Below are 24,485 nucleotides of genomic sequence, written 5' to 3'. Positions count from 1 at the left end.
ATAGAGGACATAAACTTATAGGTTCCCCCGGACGAAGGAAGCTTCTACACAAAGGAAGAGATTGGGAAAGCAAGAAGAATCCAGAAAAATAGCTATTAAAACTTCCAATATGACAAAAGGCACCAAAGGTTCACGATCAGCTTTCACGCGTCTCCTACGATCGTGAGAAATCGCAATCCCTCCTCGATACTTCCCTCTTTCAATGCTTTGAGGGTGGTTTTGGTCCTTCGAGATAAATCGCGGGGAATCGGTTTCCGTGTTTCCCTTCAGTGCCCCCACCAAGGCACTAAACAAAACCCTTGTCGGTCTCCCAGGGTTGGGGGAGCTTCCACTTCATAGGTCGAAGCTTCCATTTCACGTCAGCCACCCCTGGGTCCCACTGACTGCACTGTCTCCCAAGGCACCTGAGGGTCTTCTACCACGTTCGAACAAACTTCCATCTCAATCCCATCTTTTGGAACTATGTGCCCCGCACGTATTGTTGAATTTTTCCAAAGTAGCACACAATCAGTTCAGTTTTGTGAAACGTGAGAGTGGCTAGAACCCTCCCACCCCCATCAACTTTGTGGCCCTGAAATTTTCTCAGTCGTATTTTTCCCGTGTTAGTACCGGTATCTCAGTCCACTCATTTTGTATTGCCCTTAAATTTGGTTCCACTGACCCTGCTCTGCTGATAAGTGATTCTGTGACCCGGGGCTCCGTCGAAGGAAGTAGGGTGATGCGCTTCTCGTCCTTGGTGAAAGAATACATGTTTCTATATCCATCGTGTCGAGTCCTCCGATCAAACTGCCACGATCGTCCCAACAAAAGGTGGTTGACATCCATAGGAACTAGATCGCACTGCACCTAGTCTTGTAGCTTGCCTTCGAATGAAAACTCTTTCAAGCATCTTCGATCGATGCTGACTCGATTCTTCTTCTTCTATGTCAGTGAATATATTTGGGAATACCTCTGAGTTGTAAGTCCCCAATTTCTCTACCATCCGTGTCAATGCCATGTTTTGGTTGCTTCCACCGTCGTTGATTAGACTGCAAACTTTTTCGTTCACTGTGCAACAGGTGTAGAATATGTTGTGACGAAGTCACTGCAGATTCTTCGTGTCCTCGGTCTGCAGGATATGTTGAATCATGAGTGCTTCTCCATTGTCTGGTGGGAGTTGATACACCTCACCCTGTTTTGTTGCTTTTTCTTCGTCACTTATCTCTTCTACGGCGCTTTGAGCTGTGAGTGTGACTAATCTGATTGTAGGGCTGCATTAGGCTATGTGGCCGTAGCTGTGGCATCGATAGCACTTCCTGGCCGGTACCGTGTTGGAAGAGCTATCGTTTTCTCCCGTTTCTCTCTGCTTTAATCTGTAGTGTCATTCCCTTGCTCGGGCTTGTCTGTCTCTTGGAATATCCCTGTCAGTCGTGGTAATTGTAAGTGACGGCCTGCCTGAAGGTTGCTGCTTGAAAGATGATTGTTGTCGGCTCTGCTTTTGCTGTCTTTCCTCCTTCAGGGCTAATGTTTGGACATCCTCTAGCTATCGTTTGTTCCTCTGACTCCGCTAGCTCGCATTTCAACTACAAGTGGTCGAATTAGGTTGTGAACTTCTCAATTAAAAGATCATTCTGTTGTAAGTTGTGGAGTTTCTGAAACATATCATGCCGATAATGGGGTGGTACTTTTTCTGCATTGTCTTCTTCATCTTCTCCCACTTAGTTATCTTCTCGTTGCCTTCTCTTTTCCTATGCTTTTGTAGATTTTCCTATTATAAGGAGACATTTTTCTTTGGTTTAATGGCAACTAGCTTGACTCGTTTATCTTCTGGTACATTTTTATATTCCGAAAATCCGTTCAACTGTTTGCAGCCAATCGAGAAATTTATTGGGATGCATACCTCCCTCAAATTCTGGGAGGTCTATCTTGATGCCAAAGTTCTGCGAACTTCCATAAGGGGCCTCTTCTTTCAGCCTTATTTGATATTAGATGCCAAAACAATTTGGTCGATATTCCTCGTCACTATGATCTTTCCTATGGAACAAATCATCTTCTCGTCCCTCTCTTTTCTTTAACTCTCAATCACAGTCGAAAATAACCTATTCTTGGTATCCATCATTCAGCTTTGCTATAGTCTCCATTGTAGACTATATAGTCTCCATTTTAGACGACCAATTTCTAGTTGAATCTTCGCGGTGGCATGGCTAGGGTTGGGAATCGAAAGGAAAAAAGAATTGGAGGTGGAGGCTTGGGTAGGGTGGATGCTAGAAATCTCTAGGATGAAACTAGGGTTGAACCAGTCCTAATACCAAATGATACTGGAACTAGTAGGTAAATCCGTGGATACACAAAAATAAACTTTTATTAATAGGGAAATAGAGGGTACAACACAACGCAACAATACAGAACATGGACGACACAAGCAAACACTACTAAATGTATCCCAGTGGGTGGTGGAGGTTGACTAGAGGGATAGAGATGATTGGAAGGGATGACGACAACCACGGGAGGCGAGTGACAACTAAGGGAAGGCGCGGAACTGTAGGGACAACAAGTAGGGAAGGTTGTAGATGGTTAACAACTGGCAATGGGGTGACAGGGAGGAGTTGGGAAGCAGGTTGGAAGGCTGGACAACAGTCATAACCTGCAGAAAAGGGGAAAACAAAGTTTTTGGTGATGGAGAGAGAGTTTGGCCAATGAGAAGTGTGGAGCAGAAGGTTTGGGGAAGGTAAAAGGGAAAGATACAATCACTAACTTGGAGAGGATACAGTCGGAGCACCATCACCTCATCAGATACAACTCACAAGGAGAAAGAACTCCACACAAGAATCTAAGAACAATCACAACTAAAATTGACTCCCTACACACAAAGGACATAAATTTATAGGCTCCTCCAGACGGAGGAAGCTTCTACATAAAGGAAGAGAAAGGCAAGAAGAATCCAGAAAAATACCTATTAAAATTTCTTATATGAAGACGGGCCCTAAAGGTTCGCGATCAGCCTTCACGCGCCTCTTGCGATTGTGAGAAATCGCGATGCTGCCTTCGTGATACTTTCTGTTTTCGAAGCTTTGCAGGTGGGTTATGTCTTTCGCGATAAATGGCGGGGGGTCAGTCCCTGCTTTCCCCCCAGCACCGCTGCCAGGTCGCTAAATCACCCTTTCAATTCGATTCAACTCAAAAAGACTCGGGTTTAACTTGAATCTCTTGAACTTGCAGCACCCTTGCAGCCATTTAAGTGTGACCTGGCAAGATTGAGCCAATTTTGAGAATAAAAAAGCTTCACTGCAATTAACAAATGCTGGCTGATTCACTCAGGCATACAACTCTCCTCACATGCACTCAGAACTGATTTTGAGTCTGTCAAATGTTGAGGAAGACAAAGAAGAGACTGGTGAGATTCACGATCCAAATAGCTGTAATCTCTCCATTTAGTAAGTGACTTTTTCTCAATCATTCTTGAGGGACCCACTCAGTTAGCATGGTTACAAACTTTTGAAGCAAATGACGATAAGTGAATATAAATTGGAATGAGACTTATCTTCTATAACAAACTTATAGCTCGTAGGAGAAGATCCAAACAAGATTCCATCTTTCTTAGGTGTAAGCAAAGTTAATATGGTGTGGTGACTCTTGCTTTTTCTTGAAATATCCTCTCATAACTAATTGATCCATCTGCCTCTTAAATTAGAAACATTTAATTGGGTTCATTCTATAATGAGGCAAATTAGGATGATTGAATTAAATCAATAGCATGCTGTATATCATTTTAGCAATTTAATTTTGCAATGTTATTAAATTTTTTTTTTCTTTTTTTGACAATTGTTCATTATTTTGATAATTATTTCATGACTCAGACTTATAAGTTTTGAATAAAAAGGCGGAAATTGATGTTCTCATTGGGGGAAAAAGAAAACAAACAAAAAACTAAAACATTCTCAAAATTTTGCTAAACCATAAGTCTGTCTATACAAAAAAAGCCAACAATATCCCAACTTTTTTTAAAAGCTAAAACACATTCAATATTGAAAGATTTTTTGAATTTACAATTGATACAAAAGGAACTAATTATATAAGCGGTATAAATTGATTTTTTTGTAAATGAAAACATCAAATAGCATGAGTTTATTAATATATATATCTATCATATATATCTATCATATATAAATAAATTTTAGAAGTTAGGGGCACGTATCCCTTCACCCTTTAAATCCTCCTTGGTTTAAAGGAGGATTTAGTTGTATTTTGTAAAGCAAAACAGTATAATGCCATGCCAAATTGACCCCATGTCTAAGTTTTAGTGATTTAATTTTACTAGTTTTGTGAAATTCAATGATTTCCTCTTTTTAATAGCCATTTCTGGATTATTTGACATTGGCTGGCATTATTAGACAATTTGCTATTATATAACGTTTCAGCTTTATTTTCTCCTTGGCCAACGCAGTACTGTAATTTCTAATATGATAATTTTGTTTTCAGCCCAATTGTGGAGACTTCATATCTTTTTGCTGAAATGGTCCAACATGGTCTTAGATGCATTGCCTTCTGTAAGACACGGAAGCTCAGCGAACTAGTTCTTTGTTACACGTGCGTCCTTTGAAACTTATAAATGCGCCGTTCTACATTCTATTTAGTCTTCCATCATTGTAAAGCTTCTTGCAAAGTTAGTCCCATTGCTGGCTTTAGTATAGTACTTCTTTTTCATGTAATTGACCCGCATGATATTTTGTGTGTAATGTAATTTTTTTTTCAAGCTCTGATTATTGGAATACGTGGAGTAGCCTCATTACTTAAGACAATCATCTTCAAGTATCATCATTAAGCAGTTCTTCCTCGGCAAAAAGATTTGTAAAATTAGGTTTCACATCTCATTCAACACTCTATAACATGATAATAATGATGAGAGTTTATGAAGCTTGTCCCAAGTGGTTAGGTCAAGTTTAATAATAATGATGGTGGTGATCAAGCTATAGCTACATTTCCGGAGTAGGATAAATTTGCCTTCCTAGCCTACCATGACCTTCTTAGGGAAATCTACTTTTCCATTGCCTGTTAGATGACCCTTTTGTTAGTGTTATAAATAAACTTTTGGGACATTTACATGCATAGCATACAGTTTTTATATATATTTGTATCTCACTTAACTGTCATATTTATAGCACTCAAATTCTTAACATCACATAAAAAATACCACAATTAATACCTTGTAAATGTGAAATAGACCTTTTCTTCATGCATAATTTTATGGCACCAATGTGTTATAAGTGTTAATATTCAACTTTGGATGTTAGATACGTAAATATATAAGAATTGTGTGGTATTTATGTAATTTCCATAAACTTTCTCCTGCTGCTTTTTTTTTTCACTTTCACTTTTTCCAGGCGGGAAATTCTTCAGGAAACTGCATCTAATCTGCGTGATTCTATATGTGTTTATCGCGGTGGATATACTCCTCAGGTATGCCTTAACCTATATTGTTGAAGAAATTTGTTTAGATTAACTAACTTGCTTTGTGCCTTAGTGTGAAAATAATTATTTTCTGATTTTTTCTGCAACTCTTGTCCTGATTCAATCTTAATTTGCTGGTAATATTTCTCTGATTTATGTTTTCCATGATAGTGTAGGATAGGAGGAGGATAGAAACTGATTTATTTGAGGGTAAGCTTAAAGGTGTTGCTGCTACAAATGCGCTGGAGTTAGGGATTGATTTAGGGTATATTGATGCGACTTTGCATCTTGGATTTCCGGGTAGTGTTGCAAGGTGTGTATGCCATTTCTATATGCCGATAAATTTATGCATTTACATACATACTGCACAATTCCTATGTATTTGCATATCTAACACCGAAAAATTAATTTTGTTACATTTAAACAGCCCAAATCTTTCACATCAAGTAAAAAATACCACCATTTTTTACTTTTAAAAAGTGAATGCACCTTTTTTTGCATGGGTAAGGTGGCATAGGAATTGAGTGGTTTGTATATAAATTCCCTTTTTAATTTTGCGCAGCATTTGCATGCACAGTTGTGAGATGGTGCGGTCATGTATATTGATTTCTTTGGATGCCTAATCAGTTTATTTTTATTTGAAGTTTGTGGCAGCAAGCTGGTAGATCTGGAAGAAGATCAAAGCCATCCTTAGCTGTCTACGTTGCGTTTGAAGGACCGTTGGATCAGTATTTCATGAAGTTCCCTGATAAGCTCTTGACGAGATCTGTTGAATATTGCCAAGTTGACAGTCACAATGAGAAGGTCTGCTGCATATAACTTTTGATTTTAACTTGGTTATTTTAATGTTGTGGCCATTCATGAAGGGCTATTTTAGTCACAAATTATATATTAAGTTGGATTCCTCAGATTCTTTAAACAATTATCAAAATTGTTCTGTTGTCTGTTCTTTTAATTTTTGGTATATCTTATTTCCTAGTTGCTTTATTTTCCTGTATACAACATCTAACTTCACATATAGTAGGAGTGGATTGAGATCGTGCAGGTTGCAGGAGTTAACTTTTGTGTAAGAAATAATTTTGTTTGATATTTTTATTATTTTGATTCCATTGTAATTTTTTTATATTTACATTTTTTATAATGGAATAAAGATAATAAAAACGTCGAATAAATTTATTTATTATATAAAAATCAACTTGCTCCATAATCTGGACTATCTTAATCCACTCATGTTTTACATTTCAGGAGTTGTACACAATAATATGTCGGTAAATTTATCAAAAAATTCAAGAGAAATAATAATTTTTGAAATGCCCTTGTTTTTAACAGCATTAATTTCAATTGTCATTAATTTAGAAGGGATGACTGTTTTGATCCCTGATAAAAAAATTTGTAACTAAATTAAGTTTTTTTTTTATAAAGTTTAGGATTAAATAACCCTTGAAGAATAATCAAGAAACTGGTTTCTTTCTTTCCTTTTTGGTTCTCTTTTTATATTACTCACCAAATTTAACTTGGCATTTCTATATTTGTATAATAAGGGAATGGTCGGTGAATTAGGAAGCATAAATTCCTGAAAGATTAAATTAAGGGCCAAATCACATTCATAGGAAATGTGCCAAAAAGTGCATTTTGCTTTAATACAATTTTGATAATTCTATTTGAATTTAGAATAATTACAATGCACTCCTCCAGGTGTTGGAACAACACATAGCTTGTGCCGCTCTTGAGCTTCCAGTTTCCTCTCAGTATGATGAGAAATATTTTGGTCCTTCTCTGGAGCGGACAATAATTTCCCTCAAGAACAAAGGTCACCTGATCACTGATACTAAAGTTTCTGCCACCAAAATTTGGAGTTATGTTGGTCCTGAGGTACGTCATTATAATCTGCCTGAATTGATTTCCTACCAAGAATGATAGGATGTAGTGATTTTTACTTAATTTTATGATTTGCTATCAAGAATGATTGGATTTAATATTTTTTTTACTTAATTTTATGCTTTGATTTTTCAGGATAGGCCTTCAGCTGCAGTTAGTATTCGTGCTATAGAAGCAAATAGATACAAAGTGATCGTTAAGTCGACCAACGAAGTCTTGGAAGAAATTGAGGAAAGCAAGGCCTTTTTCCAGGTTTGGATGAAATTGGGGAAAAGGGGTCTACTTAGTATTTTCATAATCTGTTGTTCTTATTTTTTAATTATAGTAAATTTTCTGAAATTAATATATACGGGATAGGGTTGGTGTAGCTCCTGTGGCCGACAAAATTAGAGAGAGTCGTCTTAGATAGTTTGGTCACATTAAACGTCGACCATCTGATGATCCGGTTAGGAGAGTAGATGTTTTAGATTCAACTTATGTTAAGGAAGCAGGTAGACCTAGAAAGACTTGGGCATATTGTATAAAAAATGATCTTAATTTATTACTTTAAAATGAAAATGTGACACTCAATAGGACACACCGGAGAAAAAGGATTCATGTAGCTGACCCCCCCAAGGAGAAAGCTTGTTGTTGTTGTTGTTCTTGTAAATTTTCTTGTAATTAATTTTGTCTAAACCATTACAAAATGCACAAATTCTCTGGCTGTTTTGGTATCTATTCAGCGTCACAAACCAGTGGTTACATTTCTGCTTTTATGTCCATTTTTTCAGATATATGAAGGAGCTGTTTACATGCATCAAGGTGGCACTTACCTAATCAAATCCTTGGAGTTGTCAGAAAAGATTGCTTTTTGCCAGAAAGCCGACTTAAAATACTTTACCAAAACACGAGATTATACGGATATTCATGTGGTTGGAGGTGACCTTGTATGTTTCATTGCTTCGCCATTACAATCAACTCTTAATTTTTCTAGCAATGGCACTTGTTTTCCATTGACCTTTGGAATTTGGAATAATATTTTGGGGCGTTTGCATAAAGACCACCCAATTCTTATGTATCTACAAATAGAATGTCTAAACTCTAAACTTTACCTTTTGCATTTATACAACCCAAATCTTTTGTATCACATAAAAAATATTACTATTTTAACTTTTAAAACATGAAATACACCTTTTCATGCATAGGTGAATGGCACATATGTAACAATTGAAGTTTAGGTGTTAGATATGTAAATATATAGGAATTAAGTTGTTTTTTGGTGCATATCGATAAATCCACAGCTTAATATCTGCAATTCTAGAACATCTTTATTTCATTCCATGTGATTTTAAGGTCCTTGTTCATGGAATGCAGTCATTAGTGAAGCATTGAATTCATAAATCATAGGGGCATTTACATACATCCCATACAATCTTATATATGTACATATGTTGCACCTAAAATTTCATATTTACCTACATAACATTTAAATCTTTGACATCACATAAAAAATAATTATCAAAAACTTTTTAATAGTGAAATACACCTTTTCATGCATACTTTTTTAGTACCAAGTTGTTATAAATAAAAATATCAATTTTTTGGCGGCAAATATGTAAATGCATAAGAATTGTGTGGTATTCATGCAAAATTTCCAAAATCATATTTTTAATCCTTCATTTAGTTTAATTTGAAGATTTATTTTTGTATCTATTTTTGTTGATTAGGCATATCCTCCCGCCATGACTACTGAATTTGCATCTAGAAGAACAAATGCACATGTAAATGCTTGCATGGTCACGACAAATTGGTTTGGTTTTTATAAAATTTGGAGAGTGAGTAATCAAATATTTGATAAAGTTGATCTTTCTCTTCCTTCATACTCATACAATAGTCAGGTTAGTTATCGGATACCAAATATTTTAGAATTATTATTTTTTATGGCTTGTTTGGGATCACTTTTGTTTTTTATTTTTTATTTTTTATTTTTGCTTTTATATAAAAAACATTTATTTAGTGAATTCTTTTGCATGTTTTTATTTTTATTTTAAAAAAGATGTTGGCTCATTTTTTAAAAACACTAAATTTATTTTTGAGTGTTTCTACGAACAACTAAACATGTTATAACATATAAAACTTGTTTTATTTCAAATACAAATATATATAAAATAAAATAAAAAAGAATAAAAAAAACAAAAGTGATCCTAAGCGGCTAGGCTTTTGTCTCATCTACTGTGATTCATACTTGTGATTGGCTTGAATAGGCTGCGTGGATTCAAGTTCCTCGATCAATAAAAGTTGCAGTGCAGAAAAACAATCTGGTATTTCGAGCTGGTCTGCATGCTGCTTGCCATGCTCTTCTCAATGTTGTTCCTCTGTAAGTTTTCAATATTTGGTTGATTCTTTGGTGATCTTAGAATTGCATTTCGTTGATTTGTATTTGAAAAAATGTTTTCTTTCAAAAATTTATGAAATCTCATTCCTTAAAATTATGTAGCATCAACATCGAAAAATGTGTTGTATCGTTTTAGACACGTATCAGACACCGACACTTGTTTGACGCAACAAAATACATATCAATTTTCTTTCAGCCCAAACATTTTTGGGACATGGTTCACATCATAAATGGGCTCAACATGTTTTGGGAACAAACTGGACACTAGAAGTAGAAAATTATAAATAAGTATAAACTAATTATAATAATCCTAATTATACATTGTAGTCAAAGCCGTTTCTTCTCTTTCATAATGGTTGAATCTATCTTTATCATTCATCAAAATGCATGCAATACTTGTTTAAGCTAAGTATCAGTATTTTCTTCTTTGTTTGTCGAAGATGAGCATCAAAGGTCCATCCTACATTCATCGAAGCCTGACATTACAGTTCTCTTTTGTCATCAAAGCCGAACTTGCACCCACTAAAGCAGAAGCCGTAAACGGAAGCCACAATGGCGACTTGTCAAATCGAAAGGAAGCGATTCCTTTCAACCAGAAAATTTTCTGTGAAAAAAAATCAATATCCTTACTATTTGGCATGAAATATTAGAGAAGCCAAGTTTGTAGAGTGAATATTGGATTATCAAATTTTGATGGTCGCATGAATTCATACTTGTTTATTGAATGACTCCCGACAGCAGAATGAGTCTTTGAGTAAAAGGATATTCCACCTGACAAAAGGATCAAGCTAACCACTAACAAGCTAAGGAAGAATGCTTCTTTATGGTAGGAAAATTTGAAGTACCTAAGCCAGTGTCAAAAGGTAAAATCACTACCTGGTTCAAAATAAAAATGGGCATGCAACGCAGGTATCTAATAACACATTACAAGCCGAATATGTTTTTGAGATTGCAGATGTTACAACAGAAAAATCTCTTTGTAGTCGAGTTTGATCAACTTATGTTGAACTGTGAGCTAGTGCACCTTGAGGAGAACACCATGGCTCGATAGCTGAGAGGATTGAAATTATCTATTGACAATGTGGTTAGTTGTAGCCTTATCTGACTTTACAAGATGTTTAGACCCTAGCCTTGAAGGTGGGGTGGAGAGACAACCTAGCAGTAGCAAGTACACACCACTCTTCAAACACAATTTAACCCCAACATCAAGCAACTGAACTAAACACAGTAGAGCATCATAGCCTGCCCCAGTTCAGATTTGAGACAAAGTAGAGACCTCAAGCACTCTAAAATTCATCCCAACCAGGAAGTGTATCTAGTGTCATGGTTTTGGGCACAATGCATCAGATTGCCCAAACAAGATAATGATCTCTTCCATGGAGTAGGGAGTAGTTAAAGAAATGACCAATGACGGAGGGAATGAAGACTTCATAGAGGACTATCAACGTTTTTGGCAATGAGGGAGAGATGTTAGCAATTCTAACTGAATCCGTGAGAGAGCCTCCAGAAGGGCTAACATTTGTTGACTTAGAAGGTAGTGAATTGAAGGAGCCAATATCATAAAAGGGGCAACCGATATTGAGGGAGTTGCGGAGATTCTGACTAACAATTTAACCTCCCAAGTGGTTGCCATTGAGAGTAGTTCAACATGCCATAAATTTCATTCCAGTGTTGATCCCTCTAGACAAATTTATTTAGCCGATACGCTCGGCCTAGTATGAGGATTGAAAACAGAGTGCATATTTAATAGCTCGAGACCTGGTTTACGGGAATACTCGTCTATGTCCAGTATTAGCTTTGGTTGTGCCAAAAAAGATGAATATTTATTCTATCAAGAAAGACTTTACAACGACGTGCATATTTCAGAGTTGTATGAAATGAACGTGAGCAGAGACTGTGTAGTGGGACTGCCTCTAACACGACAAGACGATGACTTTATTATACTGGTAGTAGATCGATTCCAGAAGGCTACAAAGAAGAAAAAGACACTTCTCCTAGCAGGGGAGAATGACACGGGAGGTTCAGCAAGAGTCGCGTGATTTCAGTGATACCGTTGACATGGTTTCAACAATTTGTAGAGGAAGATGATTTCAGTTCTTCTTCAAGAATATGGGGGCATGCGGATTTTTGCTTGGTGTGAGGAAAATGGGTGGAAAGTGGTGAGGGGGTAAGGATCCCAAGGTGCGTAGTGCTTTCTTGTGGGATCAGGAGAGGGTGCAGACGACTGTTGCGAAAATATGAAAGGAGTAGGAATCAAACACAAGCTTGACTCCATTTTTTGTGCAAATCGAAAATGAGAGGGAGAGGAAGAATCAGAGAGGAAGATGTACATATATGGTTGCCTCACAAAAAGGAGATGACGAGGTGTTGTGTTTCTGGTTGCAGGGATTGTGCAAGGGCTGAGGTAGGCTAGAGTGAGAAGCAAATTGGAGATAACACGTGAGAATTAAAGGGGAAAGAATAGGGGCGCTTCGCTTGCGCTCGTCCTATGTGAGGGCTTTTGGTCTTTAGACCGAAAGTGGGTGCTTCTTTCGATTTTAGGGACTTTTGAATGTCAGAGGAGGGAACCGTTTAACGAATCGTCATGGAGCGGGCTCGGTTAGGAAATTTCAATTGAGCACTAAGTGATTTTGAAAAAAATTACATGCTACCACTCAATTCTTCTTATTTACATATCTAATGCCTAAACTTCAGTTATTACATATGCACCACCCTATATATACATGGAAAGATGTCTTTCACTTTTTATAAATTAAGAAATGGTATTTTTGATTTACATATCTAATGCCTAGTGCTCTCTTGTGGGATCAGGAGAGGATGCAGACGACTGTTGCGAAAATATGAAAGGAGTAGGAAGCAGACACAAGCTTGACTCCATTTTTTGTGCAAATCGAGAGGGAGAGGGAGAGGAAGATGTACATATATGGTTGCCTCACAAAAAGGAGATGACGAGGTGTTGTGTTTCTGGTTGCAGGGATTCGGCAAGAGATGAGGTAGGCTAGGGTTTCTGGTCTCTTGTGTTCGCGAACCATACCTAGAGGGAGAAGCAAATGGGAGATAACACATGCGAATTAAAGGGGAAAGAATAACACATGCGAATTAAAGGGGAAAGAATATGGGCACTTTGCTTGTGCTTGTCCTATGTGAGGGCTTTTGGTCTTTAGACCGAAAGTGGGTGCTTCTTTCGATTTTAGGGACTTTCGAATGTCAGAGGAGAGAACCGTTTCACGAATCGTCATGGAGCGGGATTGGTTAGGAAATTTCAATTGAGCACTAAGTGATTTTGAAAAAAATTACATGCTACCACTCAATTCTTCTTTATTTACATATCTAATGCCTAAACTTCAGTTATTACATATGCACCACCCTATATATACATCGAAAGATGTCTTTCACTTCTTATAAATTAAGAAATGGTATTTTTGATTTGATATGAAGAATTGAGGCGGTATATATATAAAGCAAATTTTAGATGTTAGATATGGAAATGCATAGGTGGTAGTTCTTAAATTGTTTAGTGATAAGTTAATGTTTTAGTTTGAAGTTTATTTTAATTTGTTGTTATTTTAGGTTTAGGTTTTATTTAGTGTTTAATTTCTAGTTTAATTTACGTTTAAATTTAGGTTATGTTTGATTTAGGTTTAGACTTTGATTTAGATGAAATTAGATTGGGTTAAATGTTTAAACTTAATTCAATTTTAGTTTTTTTTTTAATGAATAGTTTAGTTTTAATCTCGTTTATTTAGGATTGAGTTTTAATTTAGCTTATAGGTTATATTCTAATTTAATTTAGATTAAGTTTATGCTTCAAAATTTGATATTGATTAGGTTATAATTTAGTTTTTGTCTTAGGTTTAGACTAAATTAGATTTTTTTAAAATTAAATTTAAATTTTCTTAGTTTGAGTTTAATCAAACTTAGTTATAGATTAAGTTCCATTATAAAATGTTGAATTTAGGTTTATTTAATTACATTTAAATTTGAATTAATTTTAATTTTAATTTGAGGCAAGCCCAAGCCCATCTCAACCAATCAAAGCACACGCAAGCGAAGCCAAGGCCAACCACCTATGAAAATTAAGAAGGATTCCATGCCTAGATAGGGGATCAGTCAAGGGGAAGATATTGACCAAAAATGAGGTCAACAATCATCTCATTCATCATTTTTTAGGGGTATTTACATACATAGCACAAAATTCTTATGTATTTACTTTTCTCATACTAAACTTTCATATTTACGCATACTTCGATGATTTCAATCTATGCTGTTGTTGAGCTGATATTGAAGATTTGAGTACTATGGATGCAAATATGGTAGTTTCGGTGTGAGATATGTAAATACATAAGAATTGTGTGCTACTAATGTAAATTTTATTTTTTTTTAAAATTTAAAAAATACAATGGCCAGGATATTCTTACTAAAATTTCGGCACAATTGGTCTCAAAGTCATCAGATTATCTTTGAGATTTGATTGTAATATACGAATTTACCTCATATGATGGAAGTTGACTTCTGTTTAATTCCATTAAATCAATAGGTTGAATATTTGGTGAGATAAGTTGACAGTAGTTTTATTTCATGCAGTTATATGATGTGCAATACTTCTGACTTGGGAACAGAGTGTGCAAATCCTCATGAAACCCGTGATATTCCTGAAAGATTATTGCTGTATGACCAACATTCTGGTGGTATTGGTCTTTCTTTACAGGTATGTAAATAATTAATTTACGGTGAGTGTGTTCGTATATTAACAATTTTTTATAAATTCTGGAGGTGCAATCTGTGAATTTCAATGAGTATCATCTTGGACTAAAATTTTTTACTATTGAATACATAAAAAATACTGCCATTTTAATATTTAAAAAGTGATATTTGTATGTAAAAATGGTAAGTTTGAGAGTTAGATATGTAAATACATAAGAATTGAGTGTTATGCATATAAATCTTCATCTGCCCTTTTGATTTTGAGTCATCTATAGATCCAACGGCTCTTCCGGGAGCTCCTAATAGCAGCTTCTGAGCTTGTCTCAACATGCAGTTGCTCTCACAGTGCTGGCTGTCCAAACTGTGTGCAGGTGAGCTATTCTATTGATTCAGTCTGTCAACAATAAGTCTGCAAGCCCAAATTGGATTTGTTTGGTGTCACTTTTATTTTATTTTATTTTATTTTTTTATTTATATTTTAATTTTAAAAACATATTTATTTAGTGCATTTTTTTTGTTTTTAAATACAAATTAGCTTATTTTTAAAACACTCAATACATCTAAAAGTTATTTTAAGTAATTTTAGAAACAACTAGGCATATTATAACATATTATATATGCTTTATTTCAAGTAAAAATATAAACAAAACAAAATACAAGTAAATAATGAAAAGAAATAAAATCAAAATTTGGTGGTATGTTCAATCAGGTGCTTACATGCAGTGAATACAATGAAGTTCTTGACAAAAAGGCTGCCATTATTATTCTTGATGTGAGTCTTCTATCTTTTTCTCCATTCTGTCTCAAAAGTTTATTTAGCCAATGAATAATTCCATGGATGTTCGGCTGTTTGCAGGGTGTAATTGAAGCTGAAAATACTTGATTTTGTGGCAGGGCAGGCTTCTAATTTTGTTATTTGCATAGCATTTAAGTGCATGTTTATGTGATGTTTCATTGAAATGTAATTATGACGAAGGAAATTTTCATTTATTTTATATTTAAAAAGTAAGATCAAAGCAATTTTTTTATTGTCACTGCGGTTTTCTTTGGCCCAGTTGATCAATCACTTTGGCCAAGTTGGCTATCTTAGCTCAACTGAGCTTGTTGGTCACATTACCCCGAGTCGACCACATCGGTCAACCCAGTAGGTCAAACAGCCAATCTCACTTGCATAATGTGTGTTTTACACGTGCATGAGTATTGATTGCATGACTTTGCATTAGCACATTACAAGAATAACATATGAATCTTTTCATCACTTCAAAAATATCTATATAAAGTGGATATGCATTTTCATGCATATCTTTATGATACTAAAAAATTATAAATGTAAATATGAAAATCTTGATGGTTAGATATGTAAATACAAAAAGAATTATGTCGTATGTATGTATATTCCTCAAAATTTTGGGTTGAAGATGAGAATTGTCATATATTACTCTCTAACATATTTAGTAGTAAGATTGCTTCAAAGAAGTATCATGTGAGATTTTTCCATTGTGAGATGCGCCTAAGTTGATTTTTTTTTTCAAAAAAATTCATTTAAATTATTTAGGACAAAATTAAAACTAATAGGAAATAAAGTAAAAAAAATGAAAAAAAAAATTGCAATGAATGTTGTTAAGGTTTGATTTTTAATTATCTTCGTGATAAATTAGAGAATAAAGAAGATGAATTATATGTGTAAACTAGTTAATCAAAGAGATAAGGAAAATAAAGGTTTAGTTCAAGTTTATTAAATAAGAAATTTCAAATATTCGATAAGGATATTTAACATAAGCAAGTGAGATATTTTAATAAAAATTTTTATTAAAAATAGTGAAGATGCAATCAATTTTTGTGATTTTAATATCATAAATAATAATTTTTTTTAATTTCCATCATTGCATTAGTAAAACAAAAATTAAAGATATTGTAGTGTGGAAAAGCAATTTGATTTGATAGTATTTTAATACAATTATGAAAATGTTCAGATGACCTGTGAATTTTTTAGTTTACTAAAATTTATAATACTATTTTAAAAATTAAAAAGATGTCTATTGAGTGGAGAAAGATTTTATTGGTTCTTATTTTTAAGAATAAAAGAGATGCAAAAGAGTATGTAAATTATAGCTGATATTAAGTTAAGGTGTCATGCATTAGAGTTATGAGAGGTAGTAATTGAAAATAGTTTAGGATGCAATAAGAATATTTTTCAAAATCAATTTGGATCATAACTGACAAGTTTGCTATCAAAGCTATGCATTTATTGATGGTTTGATGGAAAAGTATAGAGAGAATAAAGATGCTCCACATATGATTTTTATTGATTTAGAAAAATTTTATGATAAGTTTAGGATGCAATAAGAATTTTTTTCAAAATCAATTTGGATCATAACAGACAAGTTTGCTATCAAAGCTATGCATTTATTGAGAGGTTTGATGGAAAAGTATAGAGAGAATTAAGATGCTCCACGTATGATTTTTATTGATTTAGAAAAATTTTATGATAAAATTTCAAGAGAAATACTTTGGAGAGCTTTAGAAAATAAAAGTGTTGGTATTGCTTACATTTAATTCATTAAAGATATGTGTATTAGAGTTGTGATTTGTGTTCGAACACAAGGATGATTGACCAAATATTTTCCTATTTCATTTAGATAACAACAAGGATTAGCTTTAAGCTCATATCATTTTGCCCTAGTTATGGATGCTCTTACTAGACATTCGCAACCGTATTGTTCGTTCTTTGTTGATGATATCCTTCTTGTGGATAAGCTTGAAGAGAGAATTCGAGAAAATTTTAGATTGTGGAGGGCAACTATAGAGCCTTGAGGTTTTCGTTTGAGTATATCTAAAATGAAATTGATGGAACGTAATTTTTGTAATAATAGATCTAGTTATAGGGTTATAACAATAGGCAATCTAGTCATTAAATGGAGTGAACCTTTTAGATATCTCGGATCTATTGTTCAAAGTGATGGTGGTATAGATGGGGATGTTATTTGTAGAATTCAAGTTGGTTGGCTGACGTGGAGGAATGCATCGAGTCTATCATGAGAAGTACCGCTTAGACCTAAAGAAAACTTTTATAAGATGTTGGTGAGACCTGCAATGCTTTACCATGCATAGTTTGACCTGTAAAAGAGAAGCATAATATTAAGTTTAGTGTTGCTAAGATGAGAATGTTCAGGTGGATGAGTTATTATACACTAGAGATAAAATGCGAAACAAATATATTCTTGAAAGGGTACGAGTAGCTACATGGCGGACAAGATTACTGAGAGTCGTCTAAGATTGTTTGGTTACATTAAACATCAACCATCTGATGACCCTGTTAGTAGACTATGTTTTAGATTTTAACTTATGCTAGGAAAAGTAAAGGCAGACCTAAAAATGACTCAAGCATGTTGAATAAAAGACAGTCATAATTTATTATGATTAAATGAAAATATGGCACTTAATATGACACAACGAAAAAAAAAAAATCATATAACGGACTACACTTACTAGGATAAAAGCTTTTTTTTATTGTTGTTGTTTTCATTATTGTTAAGGCTAAATCTCAAATCATGAACACATTTTTTTTTTATATTTATTTATTTAAAACAAAATTAATTTTAGCTTGCATGTAATACATTTTGATTTTGAATCTCTAATTGTTTTATTTATTTATATTTAAACAAGTCCAGATCACTAAAAGTTATATTGTATGCTTTCTTTAAATGCCTTCAGAGCAAGTTGAACCCTCTTATGCAATGATATTCATCCTACTCTATCTGGAAATAAAATAAATCATGAAAATTTTTAATATCAAACAGTTGTGATTGTGAGAAGAGCATGGATAAACCATGAATCTCTCATGATATGAGTTAAAATAACTCCTAGTTAGTTCATCATTAACAAGAACATCACATAAAAATACAACCAACATTATTTTAGCCCACATCATCAATAGCCAATAGAAAAGCCCTTTACACGTAACCTCAACATCTTAATGATATACATCATACAAAATTACAACAATAATCGTTCACCTCTTCACATATTAAACTCCTCTTCTAATATAACTCATCACATGAACACATCATATGCTCAGAAATACAATAACTTTGAAGGACATTGTAAATGAGTGAATGATTTCCTCTTTGAATCCTCTCATATGCTCCAAATATATTATCTCTACAAGGATTTGTAGAACACCATTGTCACATATTTAGCCCGAAATCTATGGGTAGCACTGAGAGCGATGGCCGACTCGCCGATTCTCCCCTTATGGATAAAAAGATGATTTAGAACTACATGTTGTGGCCTTGAAAGCATGGAGTTCTCATCACTGAAAGTTGAGTTGAGCAACGTACATCCGAGCTGTGGAGGAACACTTGGCGGCTCCTTCGCTAAATCTTCAGAATCTAGTGGCCAGTTGTTGTAGGTTGATTCTGGGGATAGAGGTGGCTCAAAGCCGGCAACACTGCCTATTTCGTCAGGAACCGAGTCCTGCAAAAAATTTCAGAGTCGAACATTGAAGTCATTTGATTTATGCGCAAACAAACAACACATGAAAACACAATATTGGGGAATGATAATGCATGTTGTTATATTGTCCAATTTATGATCATAATCATTATTATAAACCGTGACAAGTGTATTTGTTGGATGTGAATTCTTCGAATGTGATGCAAGTCTTTTCTTATTCTTTTTTCTTCAAATCTCGTACAATTTTAATTTTCTTACTATGAGGATTTTATCATCAAATAGTTCTCATTGATCCCAAATTTTCTTGAAAATTTTCTATTTAAGAAATAATTAAATTATTATTTGAAATAAATTTGACATGATTTTTATCTAAATTACAATTTTGTGTACTGTGAACTTGCCTTCATGTATGATTTTGAGCACCTCTGAAAACCTTAGAAGTTCAGACTTGAGGAATCCTACATCATTCTTGAGATTTGAATGGCCCTAAGCTATGCTCATATATTTTCAAGTACAATTGGGCTTAGCTTGCATTTTGTGGGATCAAAAAAGGGTAGACCAACTCATTCTCCAGGAACTCAAATAAGTAGAAAATTGTGCTATAAAATTGCAGTTCTAACATGACCAATCATTCCTTATTTCTAAATATGATTACAAGCATTTTTCCTTAACTTAATCTTATCAGATTAAATAAGAAATATAGGACATTTCTTCAAAAAAAATATTGTAAAAAGGCAGTAATCTTCTACAATCATGCATGTTATCAGATTGATTGAATCTTCAAATTGGGGCAAAACAGTCATCACTAGGGTTTATTTCAACCTCATATTAAAAAGTTCCAAAACTAAATTGACATTCTTATAAACTCTGGGACTAAAATGATTAACTACAAAGAGCTAGAGAATTATTATGACACTTTTTTTTCTACAAAATGTGCTGGTTGTCAGCAAAGTTTGCAAATTGATCCCTTATGAAGGGAGCATAGGAAAGATTAAAAAGAAAAAAAAAGAAAAGATAAAGGTGATGCTCTTAGAAGTGTACAAGTTTAGCCCGATATACTTTCATTGGCAAGTTCTTCAGTTAATTATCTGTAAAACAGATTTCTCACCTGCAAATCCAAGATGTTGAAGGCATTTCCAAATTCATCGTGCTCCAACGGCATGTCAGGCGAATATCTGCTTTCACCATCGACGGAGAATCTGTACCGGTAGACTCCTGATGGAAGAACTTTCATAATTGTGAAATCCTTTCCAGATTTTTGCAAGACTTTCCTGCAAACAAAAAAAAGTTAACTTTTATTTTGCATCATGCTCGAAACACTTACAATAAGGAATGAACAGATGAAAGAATAGCATGCTATAGAAATAACTCCATAGCCATTTCCCTATACTTTGTATTCCAATTATCCCATGACCCTTCCACAGCAACTTCTTTGCCTCCATAACTCCATGTTATCATTGTTGGAATTCCTTGTTCATAGATTATATCATCATATTGGGGGAAGTTATGCACCCGTGTATTTCCCATAGGAAGCAACTCATCCGGCCTTCGTAATGGAACCGTCGGATTCTGCAGATAAATTAAAATTTCATGAAGAACCCCCACTAACCAATCTCATAAAAGATTTAGTAAATTCTGTAAATTTGGATTTACAATATGATGCCAACACCAGGATTTAGTAAATCCAGGATTGAAGAAAACTGAGAAGAAACTGGATTTACTAAATCCAAGATTTTAATTTGTCATTTTTTTCTATCCAGCAAGCTTCAAGCTAAATCCAACTTAAACCTGCTATCAAACAACCCCTAAGTTTTAAGTGAGGTCCACTAATTAAGTTTACCACCTTGTTGATAATGGATACTGGAGAACCTGATCTTTGCCATAAATGTGATCAATATTCATAAAAGCGCAAATAAGTTGTAAATTTGTTGCAAAATTACAAAATGGCTACATGCTTTGCATTTAAACAACACAAAGAATAAGAGGCATTTCTTGTGTACAGCTTATGCATTAATGTGTTTGTTGAATGAATTGTAGCTTGCACAATAACAGCCAAAAATTTTAATAATACCTAAACTAATCTTACTCTAATGACAAAAAAAAAAAAACGTTTGAAGCCTAGCTTATCCTTTTTCCACATATGGATTAATTATTAATTAAGTAAATTAATTGAATAGAAAAATATTTTAAAAATAAGTTGAATAAAAAACATTTATAAATCAAGTCAAATAAGTAAACAATTCATGACTGTGACACTGATTTAAGTTGATTATAAACTAGACTTATATTTCAATAGGCTAAACATGAACATTAAGTACTTAAAAGGTTAATTAGACATTGAGCATATGAATTAATGTGTTAATTTATCCAAAAAATTAGAAAGTAAATGATAATTACTATGCAAATTTGCTTCTAACTAAAGCTAATCAAACAAATATTTAAAGCACTTGATCCTAAATGGATATATATACACATGCTAAATTAATTATAACATCTATTGTTCTTTACTTTTCTTTAATCATTCAATCTAGAATTAAAAGATTTCAATTGCTTCACCTTCTTAGGACTCCATCAAAAAAAAAAAAAAAATGGAAATGCATCTTTTCTTTACTTTTCACTACATCCAAGTGCTATATTTTCTTCCCTCAATTCCCAATCAAAGTGTAAATCAAATTAAGGCATAACTTGTGACAACCAGAAGTCTCACACATCAAGGTATTGTCTCCTTTGGCCTAGGGGCCTCATGGCTTTGCCTCATTGGCGTAACTTCTGAGGAGGTCACACATCCTAGGAATGCTACATGGCGAACACACTTAACTTGGAGTTTCTAATAAAATTCTACCGTTGCATCAAAAAATGCCTCCATGTTTAAGAGTTTGGCTTCAACACGTTAAAGGGTTTCACATAACTTGCATAGCATTCAGTCTAGTAAACACAATAAGTTACAAATAAAGCATTAAGTAGACACAAATTATCAAGCATAATACCAGTTCAAGTAAGTGCAATATTATGACTTTCCAACCAACAGAAAACACAAATAGATAAAAAAAAGTTCAGCAAGTCGAATACAGCAATTTTCACTGCAAAAGTAATAAAAAAAACAAATCTAATTATACAAAAAAAGATCCCCTTTGTGATAAATAAAATAACACAAATTACCTGAGGAGTGAACAACAAAGGGCTTTGTGCTGTTCTTTTAAAGCTTTGTGGAGGGCTCTGCCTCATCAAATCCTGCACATCATCGCCCTCATTTTCCTCTTCTTCTCCACCTTCTCCCAAACTGCTTGCATTCCCCATTATCTGAAAGCACAAAAGAAAACCAATGGAGGAGAAGAAGAAGCCCTAGAATCTCTTAGAACATAGAAACAGCAAAATAATCTCCTCAAACCGAAGAAGTAACTCTAGAATCTTGGCTCAAAATAATAAAAAAAAAGTTTAAAAAAATTACAATTATTCAACTTGAATGCAACATATCACCAAACATGGACTTGAAGTGCTAAAAACGGGAAAAGAAAATGAGTGGGAGAAAGTGGCTCAAGGTAAAGAGAAAGGGAAAGGAGAAAGGGAAATGGTGCAAAACGGTCCAATAAAGAGGGGTAAAAAGCAAAAAACCAAGATATCTCCCTCCAACCACAGCAAAAAGAAAAACTAACCACAAAACCCTAAATCACTTTGCATCAATGACGACAGAAGAAACCCGAAATTAAATTCACAAAATAAATTAAATAAACTAATGAAAATTTGGAAAATTTGCATCTTTACCCTCTGCAAGACTGAAATAGTCCAAAGCTCCTTTCTTTATCCCCCCTCCATTGATAGACACGGGGCTCCTTCCTCCAATAGCTTAAGCTGGGAGAATCCCAGTATCGGAATCACTGCATCGATGAGAATTTATTAAAATACGATAAATGTCCACAATCTTATGTATTTACATAACTAATCCAAACTTTAATCTTTATCTTTACACCACCCAAATTTAGTGGTATGTATGTAAAAATTCCTTTCTTTTTCTAAAAATATAAAAGAAAATTTACATATTTAAAGCTTAATTTCTAGGTAATTAGATACATAACATCAAAAATTTAATTTTTATATATATGCATCCCAACTTATCACTTTTTAAGAACTTGAGTGGTACAATGTAAGAAGTTTAGATATTAGATATGTAAATTCATAAAAGTTGGGTCATCTGTCTGTAAATTAAAGATGAGAAAGATACCTGAGAAATCATCCGCTCTCGGCCATGAATGCAGAACAACAATAAATATTCGTTCAGCCACGCGTGCAGAAGACAGAAAATGTTGGGATTATTTCGGCGGAATTCAAAATCAACTGTCTTAAAAAGGAAAATTACGTAAATAGCACCAAATTCTTATGAATTTATTTATCTCACACTAAAATTTTTCTTTTTACACATAATATTTTACTAAAAGATAATAATGGGTGTTAATTTTTATATGATGTTTATAATTATAAAAATTTATGTCCCTTATTTTTCATTTTTAGCGATCTTCTGAAATAAGGCTACAGTGACCTTCAGAAAGAAGAATTAGCTTCTCCACAAAAGCAAAGCATTCTTCATGTCCTTGCTTTGCTGGATGAAGCTTTAATTGGTATCCGGAACAAAACAGTATTTTCCATTAATCATGTCAGAAAACCCAAAGTCCCTTTTAAGATTCTTCAAAGCCTTCAATCCTTACCAGAAAATCATCACAAGAACAGACCATATGCTAAATTTATGATCCGAATTTTGAAGTCCTGCTAATCATCTCATAAGAAAATTAAGAAAATTGTGAACACTTGGATTGTAATTCATGTGCTACTGATTTAGTGGCTCTCTTTTAATCATTTCTTTTAAATCGGTTTTGATAAAGCCATAAATGCCCATGTCAATGGAGCCACATCAGTGTGTGAGGGTGATAGGACCAGTCGAATGAGATTCCGACGCTCGTCATTTTATAGAGGCTAAGGCTCAAGGATGGAGAGAGGTCAATTTCCCCTGATGTCGTTGATATAGGAGAAAGCATATATCCAACCACATCAATGGTCGAGAGGTACTACACCGACTGCATCTTCATCTATATCCTTCGTATGTCATCATAAATTGATTTTGAGTGATATATTTGAATTGCTTCATTATTAAATGCAAGAATTTTTCTGCAATAAGAACCCCTGTTATGTTTTATATGAACTACGTTCTACTTGAGTTTTTCCTGTGTTGGATTTTTCACATAAAAATTAATGTGTTATTTCTTTTGTTTATTTTCTTATCTGTTACATTAATAAATATCAAATTACAATAAAATAATATATAAAAAATTTAATTTCAAGAACATAGATCCACTCATCATGCCCTGTACTAGAAATTATTTCTAAATTCACCGTTCAAGAATCAAACCAGAGAGAAAAGCCTCAAAACCTGCTTACATGAATATTCAGAAAAGAGTTTACAGTACTAGAACTTGGCTCTGATACCACTTGTTGAGAAAATTAGGGCGAAGAAAACAGTAATCGACACAAATCCAGAAGAACACAGAGATTTAACGAGGTTCGGCAAAGATGCCTACGTCCTCGGGAGCAGAGCGGCGAGTTCCTTTCAATATTCAGAAAAGAGTTTACAGAAATCAGGGATACCTCAAAGTAGACA

At 34.1% G+C, this 24,485-nt stretch overlaps 2 protein-coding genes across 11 annotated transcripts in view; one reads left to right on the top strand and one right to left on the bottom strand.

Moving 5' to 3' along the window:
- LOC110019546 (uncharacterized ATP-dependent helicase YprA) overlaps positions 1–15,519 on the top strand; it is a 49,158-nt gene extending 33,639 nt beyond the window's left edge. For 4 of the 7 annotated variants that reach the window (XM_020717247.1, XM_020717245.1, XM_020717244.1 and 1 more), the window contains 13 exons: positions 4,459–4,566; positions 5,361–5,436; positions 5,604–5,740; positions 6,072–6,231; positions 7,123–7,299; positions 7,441–7,557; positions 8,076–8,231; positions 9,012–9,182; positions 9,549–9,661; positions 14,264–14,387; positions 14,659–14,754; positions 15,093–15,155; positions 15,240–15,519. In XM_020717247.1, coding sequence (XP_020572906.1) covers positions 4,459–4,566; positions 5,361–5,436; positions 5,604–5,740; positions 6,072–6,231; positions 7,123–7,299; positions 7,441–7,557; positions 8,076–8,231; positions 9,012–9,182; positions 9,549–9,661; positions 14,264–14,387; positions 14,659–14,754; positions 15,093–15,155; positions 15,240–15,266 — 1,525 coding nt within the window. In that variant the 3' untranslated portion in view covers positions 15,267–15,519. Of the gene's footprint in view, positions 1–4,458; positions 4,567–5,360; positions 5,437–5,603; positions 5,741–6,071; positions 6,232–7,122; positions 7,300–7,440; positions 7,558–8,075; positions 8,232–9,011; positions 9,183–9,548; positions 9,662–13,691; positions 13,819–14,263; positions 14,388–14,658; positions 14,755–15,092; positions 15,156–15,239 lie in introns of those variants that run through there. The other 3 variants (XM_020717249.1, XR_002293463.1, XM_020717246.1) reach the window with 3 other exon arrangements.
- A 2,787-nt stretch (positions 15,520–18,306) lies between these two features.
- LOC110019555 (SNF1-related protein kinase regulatory subunit beta-2-like) lies at positions 18,307–23,137 on the bottom strand. 4 transcript variants are annotated; one of them, XM_020717266.1, is made up of 6 exons: positions 23,058–23,137; positions 22,601–22,713; positions 21,998–22,189; positions 20,229–20,407; positions 19,947–20,109; positions 18,307–18,859 (listed from the first exon to the last, which is right to left on the bottom strand). In XM_020717266.1, exons 3-6 carry the CDS (start codon positions 22,133–22,135, stop codon positions 18,545–18,547), a joined length of 795 nt encoding a protein of 264 aa, XP_020572925.1. In that variant the 5' UTR covers positions 22,136–22,189; positions 22,601–22,713; positions 23,058–23,137; the 3' UTR covers positions 18,307–18,544. The 4 variants fall into 4 exon arrangements, with proteins under 4 accessions (XP_020572925.1, XP_020572927.1, XP_020572924.1 ...); XM_020717268.1 differs by having other exon boundaries at positions 21,998–22,180; XM_020717265.1 differs by having other exon boundaries at positions 21,998–22,138.
- Between the last annotated feature and the right edge of the window lie 1,348 nt (positions 23,138–24,485).

This window comes from Phalaenopsis equestris, unplaced genomic scaffold, assembly GCF_001263595.1.
Source record: "Phalaenopsis equestris unplaced genomic scaffold, ASM126359v1 Scaffold000061, whole genome shotgun sequence".
NCBI lineage: Eukaryota > Viridiplantae > Streptophyta > Magnoliopsida > Asparagales > Orchidaceae > Phalaenopsis > Phalaenopsis equestris.
The sequence above is the reverse complement of the archived record's forward strand: the minus strand, read 5'-3'. Positions and strand labels throughout refer to the sequence as shown.

Excerpts from the sequence above, each read along its gene's own strand:
- LOC110019555 (XM_020717266.1), bottom strand. The coding sequence starts at position 22,135 with ATGGGGAATGCAAGCAGTTTGGGAGAAGGTGGAGAAGAAGAGGAAAAT. Across the intron at positions 20,110-20,228 it reads TGGGATAATTGGAATACAAA|GAAAGTCTTGCAAAAATCTG; the intron begins GTATAGGGAAAT and ends TTTTGTTTGCAG. Across the intron at positions 18,860-19,946 it reads TCAACATCTTGGATTTGCAG|GACTCGGTTCCTGACGAAAT; the intron begins GTGAGAAATCTG and ends AATTTTTTGCAG.